General features: G+C 33.6%; 2 protein-coding genes across 2 annotated transcripts; one reads left to right on the top strand and one right to left on the bottom strand.

Annotated features, from left to right (window-relative positions):
* Nucleotides 1-1,328: 1,328 nt before the first annotated feature.
* LOC142618005 (small ribosomal subunit protein cS22) lies at nucleotides 1,329-5,869 on the bottom strand. Its single transcript, XM_075790985.1, has 4 exons — nucleotides 5,398-5,869; nucleotides 2,686-2,787; nucleotides 2,278-2,577; nucleotides 1,329-1,546 (listed from the first exon to the last, which is right to left on the bottom strand). The coding sequence occupies exons 1-4, from the start codon at nucleotides 5,716-5,718 to the stop codon at nucleotides 1,508-1,510; spliced, it is 762 nt and encodes a 253-aa protein (XP_075647100.1). The 5' UTR covers nucleotides 5,719-5,869; the 3' UTR covers nucleotides 1,329-1,507.
* A 3,444-nt stretch (nucleotides 5,870-9,313) lies between these two features.
* Nucleotides 9,314-11,635, top strand: LOC142614468 (FT-interacting protein 3-like). Its single transcript, XM_075786987.1, has one exon. It carries the CDS (start codon nucleotides 9,314-9,316, stop codon nucleotides 11,633-11,635), a length of 2,322 nt encoding a protein of 773 aa, XP_075643102.1.
* Nucleotides 11,636-13,176: the final 1,541 nt, after the last annotated feature.

Genomic DNA, 13,176 nt, shown 5'->3' on the forward strand with positions numbered 1-13,176 from the left:
GTCCAGCGTTCAGCGTTTCCCTTCTTTTTTTTTTTCTTTCTTGCACAGGTTTCAACTAGCCGACAAGAGCACTATTCCTCACTGTTCTGTACTGTTCATGAACAGTACCAGCACTTTTCAGTTTTTTTTTTTATATTTAAAATGGGACCCGCTGTACTATTCACACATTTAAAAATTATTTTGCTACAGTGTTTTCAATTTTCAGCTGTATCCAAACGGACCCTATATCATCAATGGTTTAAATACATACCAAAATGATAATAGTCAACATTTGTTTGAATATTGATTAACTGATGAAATTTAATCCATTCATTTCAATATGCATTAATCAGAATTTACAGATAATGCTACCTTAAAACTCTAGAGGATAAGGGAGTGTTTGGTAGAATAGTTTGGGTTATATTGTTTGGGTGTTTTTGATATACGCGTGGGTAAAAATGTGTGTAAAAATATGTATAATATTATTTAAAACGTCAGTTATTGTGTTAAAACTCATATGCCAACAGGTCCTAAGATTTTCAACATGGATTGACTTTAATAAGTATGATTCTTTCGTGCAAGGCACTCAAAACCATGGTACCAAATCAATATCTTCTTTCTTTAGAGATAAAGAGATATCCCTATTGGTCCAAATTTTTGGGCCTTAAAAATTGCCTAACTTGCCTAGTGGTAGAGCCAGCACTTCCTATCGACGTAGTAGTTTTAAGTTTGTGAATTGTTGGTCAATTGTCATATGGGTGTAACAATATTCCGCTCTCTTTTGTGGAGTTAGATTTGAGGGTCGAACTTGAATCCTCTCAACTTACACTCAACAAGTTGTGTATAAATAATAAATCTACTCATAATAAAGTGACTAATTTTACACAAATCTTTTCCATTTTCCAGGCTTGGGATCAACTCTAAACAATATATATCACACTAGACACATGTCGAGTTCAACTTACACTAAACACACAAAATTTAAAAGATTGTTGAGTCATTAAATACTAGAAAGAAGATATAAGAGCCAAAGAACCTGATTTAGCTTATAACAAAGAGTTATGATGTATCATTTGTAAATGCAGTGATGAAAAAGTATCACCGTGAAGAAATTCAAAATCTAGTAGTATCCATGCGTAAATAATGGGGGACAAACCATAGAATATGTATTCCTATTAAGGGAGAGTTAAGAGACACGAGGCTACAAGCAATGCTTGAACAGAGTTAGACTTGATTGAGCTCATTTATCACCAGATTGAAGAAACAATCATAATTAGAGGCACCAATTTGCCATGCTTGACATATAATACTCGTACTATATACGAATACTAGTAGATGCACCATGAAGCTTTTGTAGAACAAATTGCATAAGCTTATCAAAAAAAGGATCAGAACTATGTAAGTGACCCAGTACTAATTCATTAAAAAGTATTTCATATAAAATAAATAAATAAAAACTGCCCTAATTTTTAGTACAATGGATACAAAGTTGAACATGCTCCAAAATCCCATGTTGCTGCCACCTACTTTACGCCTTATTTACACGAATTCGTTGCCCTTCTAACAACTGCAATGAAAATTATGTATTAGGATAATGAAATGTCCAAACAACAGCTAAAATAGATAAAAAGAAAACCAAGTTCTCAACGAGGTTCCAATTATTATCAATAAATGAATAACTATCTACAAGAGAAACAGGGCAGTATGTGGCCCATCCCCGTTTATGTGATAAGGAAAGAAAACAACATAGTAGATGGGAAAGCGGCACCAAGAAAGATACAATCAGGATATTAAAATTTAATGCGTAAAATGTAGCACAAACAGAGAGTGCAACATAAACTATGGCAGTCAATTACATCCTTTAAGCTGCGTTCCATATCCATCTATGTCAATGATAAAAACAATAATCAAAGATGAGCAAGGGGCATAATGACAATAAGAAAATTTTCTTTAAGAAAAATATTTTTAATCATAAATATCTGTGAATCACACAAACACTGAGCAAGAAAGTTAGGTTCAATACAATTGATAAAATAATGGCCATAATAATGTCAGCTTATATTTGAAGACATTAAAGGCTTTACTGGAGGAAAAGGAAACATAAAAAACCTATAGCCATCCATAACTGCAGGAAAACCGGTCTGACAACAATCAAAAGCAAGAATAACAATGTTCATTGATGTATATACGTGTGATCATCCACATAGGCACATAGCACTGCAAGTGCATATGTGTGTATTCAGATACACCAAGCTTCCATTTAAAGTTTAAACAAAACAGGATCAGTGAACAACTTACAGTGTTGTTAAAAGATGCGATTGCAGTTTCTACATCTTCATCTGAAGAAAATGTAACAAACCCGAACCCACTGGATTTTGAGGTCCCTGGAACCCGAGAAACCTTTGCACTAAGAACCTTTCCCTTTTCAGAAAAATATTTTTCAAGAATTTCTGTGGTTACTGTCTTTGCAAGATTTCCTACATAAACTTTGTGGGGGCTATCAACAAATTGAGATTCCTCTACTTGCAAAAGTGAAGATTCTACCGTTGACAAAGGCTTTTCTGTTATGTTTACTTTGATCTCACGTCCTCCAATTTCCTGTCATTAACAGCACATGAGACTCATTAGCCTTTCACTATAAAATTATCAATACAAGCAATGAACATAGTGTGATTTTATACTTCATGATAGATTATCTCAACATACAGTTCCATTCAGTTTCTCTACTACTGCATTTGCATCCTCAACTGTCTTCATTATAGCAAATGCAAATCGGCGGCTTCTTCCAGAGAACTTATCATACATCACCTATAAACAAAACAAAAAAATGGAAAGAAAATCATCTCAAATTGCAAGAGTAACCTATATAGTGAACCAAAAACCCCTCAAATCGCAAATCATCAGCTCCTTGCAGAGTAATTATCAATTTATCATACATCACTCATGTATTTCAGCAGAATTTCAAGGAAAAGGTTTAATGAGTGTGCATTAGTAACCATTAAGGTTGATAGCCTGATCCCCAAAATTTAATATTATTCCATTCAATATTGGTGATCTTATCTTCAAATTTCATGTATGCAATCGTATGGATCTTATAATGTTTACACCTTGAATCTTTTGTGTTATGATGAATTCGTGTATTCTCTTTCTATTATAGATTCATTTTCACACATAACATTATCCAAAGGATTATCAATCAATTACCATGTTAGAATGTAAAAAGAATATCATTTGATAAAAACTCAAGATTATATCATTTCATGTAACTTCAAAAAATAGGTTAAAAATCATTTTTTATTATTGGTAAGTTATACATACACCCATTGAGTCTTGAACCCACAACTTCACCTTCCATCCCCTTATTATAGAAGGAGGAATTGCTATTGAGCTATAGGTCATTCACACAATCTTACTCATGCTCCAAAAATTTCTTATAAGTAAAAGACACAAACCATAACCATGACAAAGTCAATTAAAAAATTAATAAAATAAGTACTAGTTCCAATTGTGTTCCTTATTGAATACCCCAAATCTACAATTAGGCCAATGCAACAATTTAAGATCAAAATTTATCCAAAAAAGTACATACATATTCATAGATATAAAACATTTCTACCAAATAACATGTATTTATCTTTCAAAATGAGGACAGATTGCTATCCTAAATTCCTAATGACCTTTAAGCTCTAAAAAGTAAAGTTTTCAGTAACTATTGAACCAAAACAGCACAAGAACATGCATACACAACGTGAATAAGAGAGAATCCAGAGAAAAGTACCTCAGCATTCCATATAAAAGAATTCAACCAAAGAACATGTCTTTATCTTTCTCAAAATATATAATGAGCTCTAAGCTCTAAAAATTAAACTCTCAATAACCCAATAAACCAAAACACCAAAAGAACATAAACACACAGCGCGAAATCACAAACTGTTGGGTCCTATACTTTACCTTATGAGCAATTTTAGTCCATGTAGTTTTTATTTTTATTTTTATACAAGATAGAAATTCTGCTCTAACCTAATCTATGTTTATATGTAAGTGAAGCCTGGAGTCTTGAACTCCAGTCCTTGCCCCCCTCCCACCCCACAAGAACTTTGTACTTATGGAATGACCATCATGCCAATAGTGAGCAGTTTTAGTCCATGAAGTTAAAGGTAATTGCTTTTAGTTTTTTGATGACATGGTGAAGCTATAAATTGACATATCATCACTCTGTTAGACACATTATAAACAACAAACGATTATTTTAAGTTTATTTGGGACTAAAAACAATCACTTTAAGGAGTTAGGGACAAAAAGCAATCACAAAGTTGTAATGGATTAAAACTCATCACTTATAACTTCAAAAACTAAAATCGTTCATTTTAAATTTCAAGGAATAAAATCAATCATAGGCTAAAGTTTATGAACCAACACTTTTCCCTAAGATTAAAATTTATCCAAAAAAGTACAAACATATTCATAGATATAAAAGATTTCTACCAAATAACATGTATTTATATTTCAAAATGAGGATAGATTGCTATCCTAAATTCCTAATGACCTTTAAGCTCTAAAAAGTAAAGTTTTCAATAACTATTGAACCAAAACAGCACAAGAACATGCATACACAACGTGAATAAGAGAGAATCCAGAGAAAAGTACCTCAGCATTCCATATAAAAGAACTCAACCAAAGGACATGTCTTTATCTTTCTGAAATTATATAATGAGCTCTAAGCTCTAAAAATTAAACTCTCAGTAACCCAATAAACCAAAACACCAAAAGAACATAAACACACAACACGAAATCACAAACTGTTAGTCCCTATACTTTAGCTTATGAGCATTTTTAGTCCATGAAGTTTTTTTATACAAGATAGAAATTCTACTCTAACCTAATTTATGTGTATAAGTAAAGCTCCCCCTCGAAGACTTGAATCCTGACCCTTCCCCCCTCCACCCACAAAAATTTTGTACTTGTAGAGTGACTATCATGCCAAGGGTGCGCGGTGGTAGTCCATGAAGTTAAAGGTATTGCTTTTAGGTTTTAGATGACACGGTGAAGCTATAAATTGACATATTATCACTCTGTTGAACACAGTAGGAACAAAAAAAAACGATTACTTCAAGTTTGTTTGGGACTAAAAACAATCACTTTAAGTTGTTAGGGACAAAAGGCAATCACAAAGTTGTTACGGATTAAAATTCATCACTCATAACTTCAGGAACTAAAATCGCTCATTTTAAATTTAAGGGACTAAAATCAATCATAGGCTAAAGTTTATGAACCAATATTTTTCCCTAAAAGAATTCAACCAAAGGAGATGTCTTTACCTATCTGAGGATATATGGACCTATCCCAAAAAGCCTCTAAAGAGTAAAATTCTCAGTGACCCAATAAACCAAAACACCACAATAACCCAAAAACTAGTACCTCAGCCTTCTCCACAGCACCATGCTCTTCGACAATCCGGGTGAGCTCAGCATTATCCACAGTCCTAGGAATGTTGCCAATGTAGAGCTTCCTTGCAGCCTCTGAGGACACATCAACTTGGGTCTCCTCAGCCACGGCAAAGAGGACTTGGGAGCGCTTGGGGGAGAGAATGAGAGGTGAGAAAGTGAAGCTGGGAAGGTTTTGGAAATGGGTTTTTTTGGGGGTTTGGAAATGGAGTTTTGGTGCGAGTGATATAAGGGGTTTTGTGGGGTTGTAAAGGAGATTATTGGGAGGAGAGAGTAAGGATGAGATTGAAGCCATTTTGTTTTGGGTTTTTGTTTGTGAGAATGAGAAGTGAAGTAGAGAGGTTTTGGAGTTTGAGAGGAGAGTAGAAAGGGGTTGGGGAATTGGAAAACAAATGTGGGTTATCTCACATTATCTTCTTGTCTGTTGAGAGTTGAGGTTGCGACCCACCCGCGGGTTACAGAAAGTCCTTACTTATGTTTTTTTTTGGTTAAAAAAAATAAAATCTAAAAGCTAGGGGTCAATGTTTGATACAATCCGTGAATAAGACTCGAATTTTTACAAATTAGAATCGAGTCTTAAAGAGTTCGGGTCATAAACATATCAACCAAAAAAAAACCTGATAAAAAGCATGTCATAAACCAGTTAATTTGCAATTGACACATTTAACACGTTAATTTATTTATATGAATCCAAAATAACATATTTAATACAACTTGTTTGATTCACATAACGAAATATTCATTCTATTTTAAATGTGTTAAATGTGAGCAATTATAAAAACTTATAAATGATATAATTATAAGTTAAAACTTTACAAACCCTAAAGAATTTGTGGATGATACTCATAATCATGATCAGACTATTGGTTGCTCTAACTCTTTCAATATTACTACTCAACATTTGGTGAGTTTTGGAGAAGTTATATTTTTGTTAAACTATGTTATTTTGATTTTGGTTGAAATGTATGCACTTTTTTTGGGATGTAAAACACTTATTTCTAGATGAATTGTATTACATTATAGACTTAATATTTATTAAGTAATTCGGTGTTATTTTGAACTTCTGGATTATGTGTTTTAAGTATTTGATGTTATTATTAACTTTCAAATTGTATGCTTAGATAGGTATTTTGATGTTATGAGTTTGTATTAAATTTGATGTTTATTAAATTTATAACAATATTCATCAAGTGCTTTTTTTAAGTAGGTTAAATTGATTGAATTGCGTCAAACCAACCTATTTATATATTAGGTGGCTTGAAATGGGTAGTATCACATTCGTGTCAACCCAACACAACCTATGTATTAATCATGTTAAGTGGGTCGTGTCGTGTCAATCTATTTCATTACAGGTCGTGTTAGGATTGAAGGGTCATGACATAATTATTAAATTAATTGAGTTTGAGTTGAGTCATTTAATTGAATACCCCTAGCTACTTCGTCACAACACGAACACGACACGCTAACCCGAATTGACACCACCCTCATGGCTATCAATAATTGTACTCTCATACTCATGAAGATACATTCACACTTCATAGCATAACGTCCTTAATGTCATGTTTGATGTCTACATTTAAATTGCAAAATAGATGATGTACAATAAAGAGTGTAAGAGAACCAAGTGTGAAAATCAATACTCGTGTACGTGTATATGTAAACCTGTCTCACCTAGGGGTTAATGCCATGAGAAGGAAGTTACATATATTAATACACAATATCATTTTCTGAAGTTAGGGTCATAATAGACTTGTTGATATATGTTATCAGGTAAAACTTAGGTGATGTGCAACACATTAAGTTCCTTAATTAAATTTAAACACAAAACTACATTAAATTAAATTTTCTTTGGAAAAGGCAATAGTGTTTGTGAGTTATTGAGTAATGCAACCAAATGTATAAACTTAATTGAGAAACATAATATATTGTACTCATTTGAGCATGACTTTCAAATATATGTACAAGGGATTTGGTATATAAGATTTAGTATAGATATATAAGAAAAAAAAAGGCTAAGAATTAATACATGTTATGTAATTAAATTAATGTTGATATGGATTTCAGTTAGCTTAACTTGTTTGAAAAAGGGATTTGGATTAGAATTCTGCCTTTATAAAAAGCTAACCGGTGTCTTGGTGTGATACTACAAGCAATTAGGAGAAATGAATGGTAGGTAGTCTTATGTGGTTACTATTAAATTACCAATTATTCCAAAAGCTTAAACTAAACTTTTGGGATATGATAAACTTAATCATTTAGCCACACAATTCTAATACTCTTTCTCAAGTGTGGGCTGAAACTACCTTTTTAATAGATGAGATTCAACACATGATATTTTAAATGAGAGATAGAGTGGAGGAGGCAAGGATAAAACTCAGGATTTCATGCTCTAATATCATGTTAAATTTTCAAATGTCCTAAAAGTTTAATCACTGATAGTCTCAAAAGTTTAAACTATTAGAATATGGTAAATTTAATCATTTAACTGCACAATTCTCTAGTTACCTCCAATTCCCCTCACTTTTTTAAGGCGGAAGTTGAACTTGTGACCTCATTTTTTTAATAAGGCGAATGTTGATTATGATTCAAGAGACTTGCCAACTCTTTTTTTTGGGTGAAGAGACTTGCCAACTCAATTCACCATCATCTTCTCACAAAAAAAAAAAAATCAATTCATCATCAAGCAATAAGATTAAAAAAGAAAATTTGCTAAAGTCTAGTTGTTCTTTTCTTTCAGTGCTAATGTTCATATTTTGTTCTCGATAATCAGTGCTAATATAAGATGAAGGATATTAGAAAAAGAGTTTTAGTATTCTTATATACTTATTAATGGGAATATGATAAATTGATAATAAAGTTGGCCTCAACAGAAAGAATTTGAATCACTTAGCAAAATCAAAATCATTAACACATAAATATGAATCATTATATCTATTTATTGTTAACTGTTAATTTTTAACCAAAAATCATTAAAAGTATATCACTCCGTAGTTATTTCTTCTTCTTTTTGAAAATATTTGGAAGTACATATAAATCCTTGGAATTTTTTTTTTTTGGGAAAACCAATGGATTATGGCTTTCATGCAATAAATTACAACCCAACTATTTCCATATTTGAATCATACCAGGTGGACCAATAAAAATTGAGTGCCCCAGATTTCCCTCCTTCTAATCATATCTCTCTCAGAATTTTCTCTCATTAATTCCAATTTGCAAACATTTCCTTCCTTGCCCATTCTCTTTCCATTTTGAACCCACCACCCTCATCACAAAAATCTTCACACCCCTTAAACCCTACTGTTTCTCTCTTTCTCTCTCTCTCACAAAAGAACTGTCTCTGCTATTTTTCTCCTTGGACCCCATTGAAACTGTAAGCTAGTTTGCATTTCTTTTCTCTTTTTCATAACGTCTAACATGATTTTTTTTCTTAACTCGTTGATGTTTCCAACGTTTTTTTTTAATAAAAATATTGCAATATATTTTGTTTATAATAGTATAGAGAAATGAGAATGGTTGTGATAGGTTGATGACTATTATGAATGGATCCACGCTAGAAATGCTTTTGTAACTAGTTTGTGCATGTGTATATATGTATTTTTTAATCCATGAAACTTGTTTCCTTATGTTTTTCTAGACATATAATCTGAATATGGTTTTGTTTTTTAAAATGGGATTCTCTTTTTTCTTAGAATACAATTAAATTATTATAGATACAGTCAGATCATGGTTTTTGACTAATAATATATATAGTTCACACTTCACAGTTTCTATAATATTCTCCAATATTGATTTACAAACGGTCTAGTTATTAATTTTATTTCTTAATTACAATTCAGATTATACTTTGGTTTCTGAAAATGTTTTGCCTATTGTGTTTTACAGTTTGATCAATGGCGAAGCCAAAAGAAGATTTCTCTCTCAAACAGACCAAACCAAACATCAGTGGCTCCAAAAACACGACTGGTCCATTGAGACCCCACGACCTCGTTGAGCAAATGCAGTTCATGTTCGTAAAGATTTTGAAAGCAAAGGATTTGGTAGGGCCTGATGGACCTGATACCTGTGATCCTTACGTGGAAATTATACTAGGAAACTGTAAGGGCACCACAAAGATCTTTGAGAAGAAGTCAAGCCCAGAATGGAACCAGGTCTTTGCTTTCAAAAAAGAGCGGATTCAGACAACTACTTTGGAGACTGTTGTCAGAGATAAGCTTAATGAAGTGAGTGATGAAATGATTGGTAAAGTCAAGTTCAATATTGGTGATGTTCCTATGCGTGTTCAGCCAGATAGTCCATTGGCGCCACAGTGGTATAGGTTGGAGGATAAGAATGGTGTGAAGCTTGGAGCAGGAGAGTTGATGTTGTCTGTCTGGATGGGGACTCAGGCAGATGAAGCTTTTTCTGAAGCATGGATTTCGGATGCTGCAGAATCTGCAGGTACAGCGTATACGAGGTCTAAGATATATCATTCACCTAGGCTATGGTATCTTAGAGTTAATGTAATTCAAGGTCAAGATTTGGTATTTAGAGATAAGAATAGGAAGAATCCGGAAATTTTTGTAAGGGGTACAATTGGGAATTTGGTGTTGAGAAGTAGGAGTTCACCAAATAAGAATGAGAATCCTATGTGGAATGAGGATATGATGTTTGTAGCAGCAGAACCATTTGAAGAACCTTTGGTTTTGAGTGTGGAGGATAAGCTGAATCCGAATAAGGAAGAGAGTGTGTGCTTGGGGAGGGTTGTGATTCCTTTACAAAATGTGATGAAGAGGGTGGACAATGCACCTGCAAGTGCTAGGTGGTATAATCTTGAGAGACCTGAAATTGCAGGGGAAAATAAAGAACAGAAGGAGGTGACATTTGCAAGTAAGCTTAATGCAAGGATTTCTTTGGATGGTGGTTATCATGTTCTTGATGAGGCTACTAACTATAGTAGTGATCTCAGGTCTACGGTACAGTTGTTGTGGAGGCCTAATATTGGGCTATTGGAATTGGGGATTTTGAATGCTACTGGTCTGCCAGTGATGAAGGGTAAAGAGAAGCGTACTGATGCCTATTGTGTAGCTAAATATGCGTCAAAATGGGTGCGGACAAGGACTATTCTTGATAGTTTGGCTCCACAGTGGAATGAACAATTTTCATGGGATGTTTATGATTTGTGTACTGTTTTGACAATTGGGGTGTTTGATAATGGTCACATACAGGCAGGGGATATGGCTGGAAAAGCATTTCATCCAAGGATTGGGAAGGTAAGAATTCGTTTATCCACTCTTGAAAGTAATCGGATTTACACTTACTCTTATCCACTTGTGGTCTTGCAATCTTCTGGGGTGAAGAAGATGGGAGAAATTCAGTTGGCTGTGAGATTTTCTTGTGCATCTTTTTTTGATACGCTTCAAAATTATACTCAACCTTTACTTCCCAAGATGCATTACCTTAATCCTCTATCTGTATATCAGCTTGATAGCTTGAGGCACCAAGCCGCTTTTATAACCTCGTTGAGGTTGAGCCGTGCTGAGCCACCTCTAAGGAAAGAAATTGTTGATTACATGTTAGATGTTGGATCAAATATGTGGAGCATACGGAGAGCAAAAGCAAATTATGACAGGATCTTAGATCTTTTGAGTGGTATTTTTGCATTAATCAAATGGTTTGAGCAGATACGCAATTGGAAGAGTCCTGCTGCAACAATGGCCTTTTATTTCCTGTTCTTGGTTGTGGTTTTTGTCCCAAAACTGACATTGTCTACAATATTTTTAGTCCTCTTTCTAGTTGGGGTTTGGCGCTGCATAAAGAGGCCAAGGCATCCTCCTCACTTGGATGCCAAACTATCTCACGTTGATACAACAAATGAAGAAGAACTCGATGAAGAATTTGATCCATTACCATCTAAGAAAACAGGTGAAGTTTTGAAAAGGAGATATGATCGATTAAGAGGCATTGCTGGGAGGATGCAAGTGGTGCTTGGTGACTTGGCAACTCAAGGGGAGAGGGTGCAATCTCTTCTAAGTTGGCGAGATCCAAGAGCTACAATGATCTTTGTGTGTTTCTGCTTGGTAGCTTGCTTTGTGACATATGTCACTCCTTTTCGATACGTTCTCATTCTTTCCATGACTTATGTGCTAAGGCATCCAAGATTTCGTGTTGGCTTTCCTTCAGTGGTCCAAAACTTTCTAAGGAGGTTGCCTGCAAGAACAGATAGCATGCTTTGAGAACTCATAATGTTAGGTGTTAATGTTTATGCATGTGTTTCATTGGTGTAGGTGAAGCTTTTTTGATTTTGTTCTCTGGTGGTGGCTGATGATTTTTCTTTTATGATTTGTAATTTTCCCCACCATATACCTATAAAGAGGCTTGAATTTGCAGTTTAAATTTTAAGTTTTAAGCAGTCTTTGTGTAATGCTTTAATCATCTGTGTTGATATCATTCTTTTCTTTTTTGGCTAATTTTTCGATAATTATATTCCTATCATAACTCTCACACCCCCCCCCCCCTCCCCCCAAAAAATTTCATATTTCATACAATTGCAGTGCCTCATCAGTTGATTAGCTATGAGTAGAATTTCATATTTCTGCTAGTAGACTGCTACAAAGTATGTTCTGTGCATCAAGTACATGCCTAAGGTTTTTACATGATGGTTTAACTTTTTAAAATTTTTATTTTTTATTTTTTATATCACTATTATCATTTAACTCTACCTATATATATATATATATATATATATAAAACTATTTGTTTTATATTTCTTTTCGTGTGGAGAGTGGAGTTTACATTTGTTACATACCCAACTTCTTTACAGGGTATGATAAGATGTCAATCTATAAAGTATGATATTATTTCTATATATGGCTATAGAAAATGAAGTTAATAGAGGCATATGACTTGTGCTATAAGGTTTTTGCTCGCCATCCATTTGAGCTAATTCTGTTTCAACATTAAGATAAACATTACTCCAAGTCTCTGACCCATGGAATTGTTTCATTATAGGACTTTTATTTTCTTCAGCAGACAACAATATGCCTTAGATTTAGCAATTTTATAAATCTTGAGTGTTTCTCTCAGTTAATTTTATGAAATTGTAACCAAATTAGGTGAATAGATTGTGTGGATAACATATTTAGCAGATTGTATCCCAAGGAACATTAGGAGTAGACTCATTGTCTGAGAGAACCGGGTATTTAAAAAAAAAAAAAGATGATTGTCAGGCGAGTAGATTTTTTTTTTTTTTGGGGGTCCATTTCTTGTCTTGAGTTCATGGAACTTTGAGTTTAGTAGTTGTCCACTTATGGCTTATCCTGCTGTTTCTTCTCTCATGCATGTTAAAGTCACATGTTAACAATTGGAACATTTTTTATTCGAAGAGTGGATGAGATGGATTATTCATCAATCAAACACAGTTGTTTCATTTTAAAGTTCCATTGGTCTTATTCTATTTCTGCCAATATCAGGCTTGAATGCTTAGATAATTTCATTTAGCCAGCTGGTTTTGTGTTGAACACTTACAATTGAATAATTGGTTGCTAATATTGACATTATGTGATGATTTAGCTTCCAAAATCAACAAACTGGTTTACCATATATCTACTGAGGTACTTATCCTCTTAAGCTATAACTTCTTGAATTCTAATTTGATAATATACCCCCATGTACCGGAAGATTAAGCATAAATGTGATTACCAAACTCTTGTATATGCTATAATAATAACATAATGATTTATGTCTAGGACCTTCCATAAATGACAGATAAAACAAC

Source organism: Castanea sativa, chromosome 11 (genome assembly GCF_040712315.1).
Source record: "Castanea sativa cultivar Marrone di Chiusa Pesio chromosome 11, ASM4071231v1".
NCBI classification, from domain to species: Eukaryota; Viridiplantae; Streptophyta; class Magnoliopsida; order Fagales; family Fagaceae; genus Castanea; species Castanea sativa.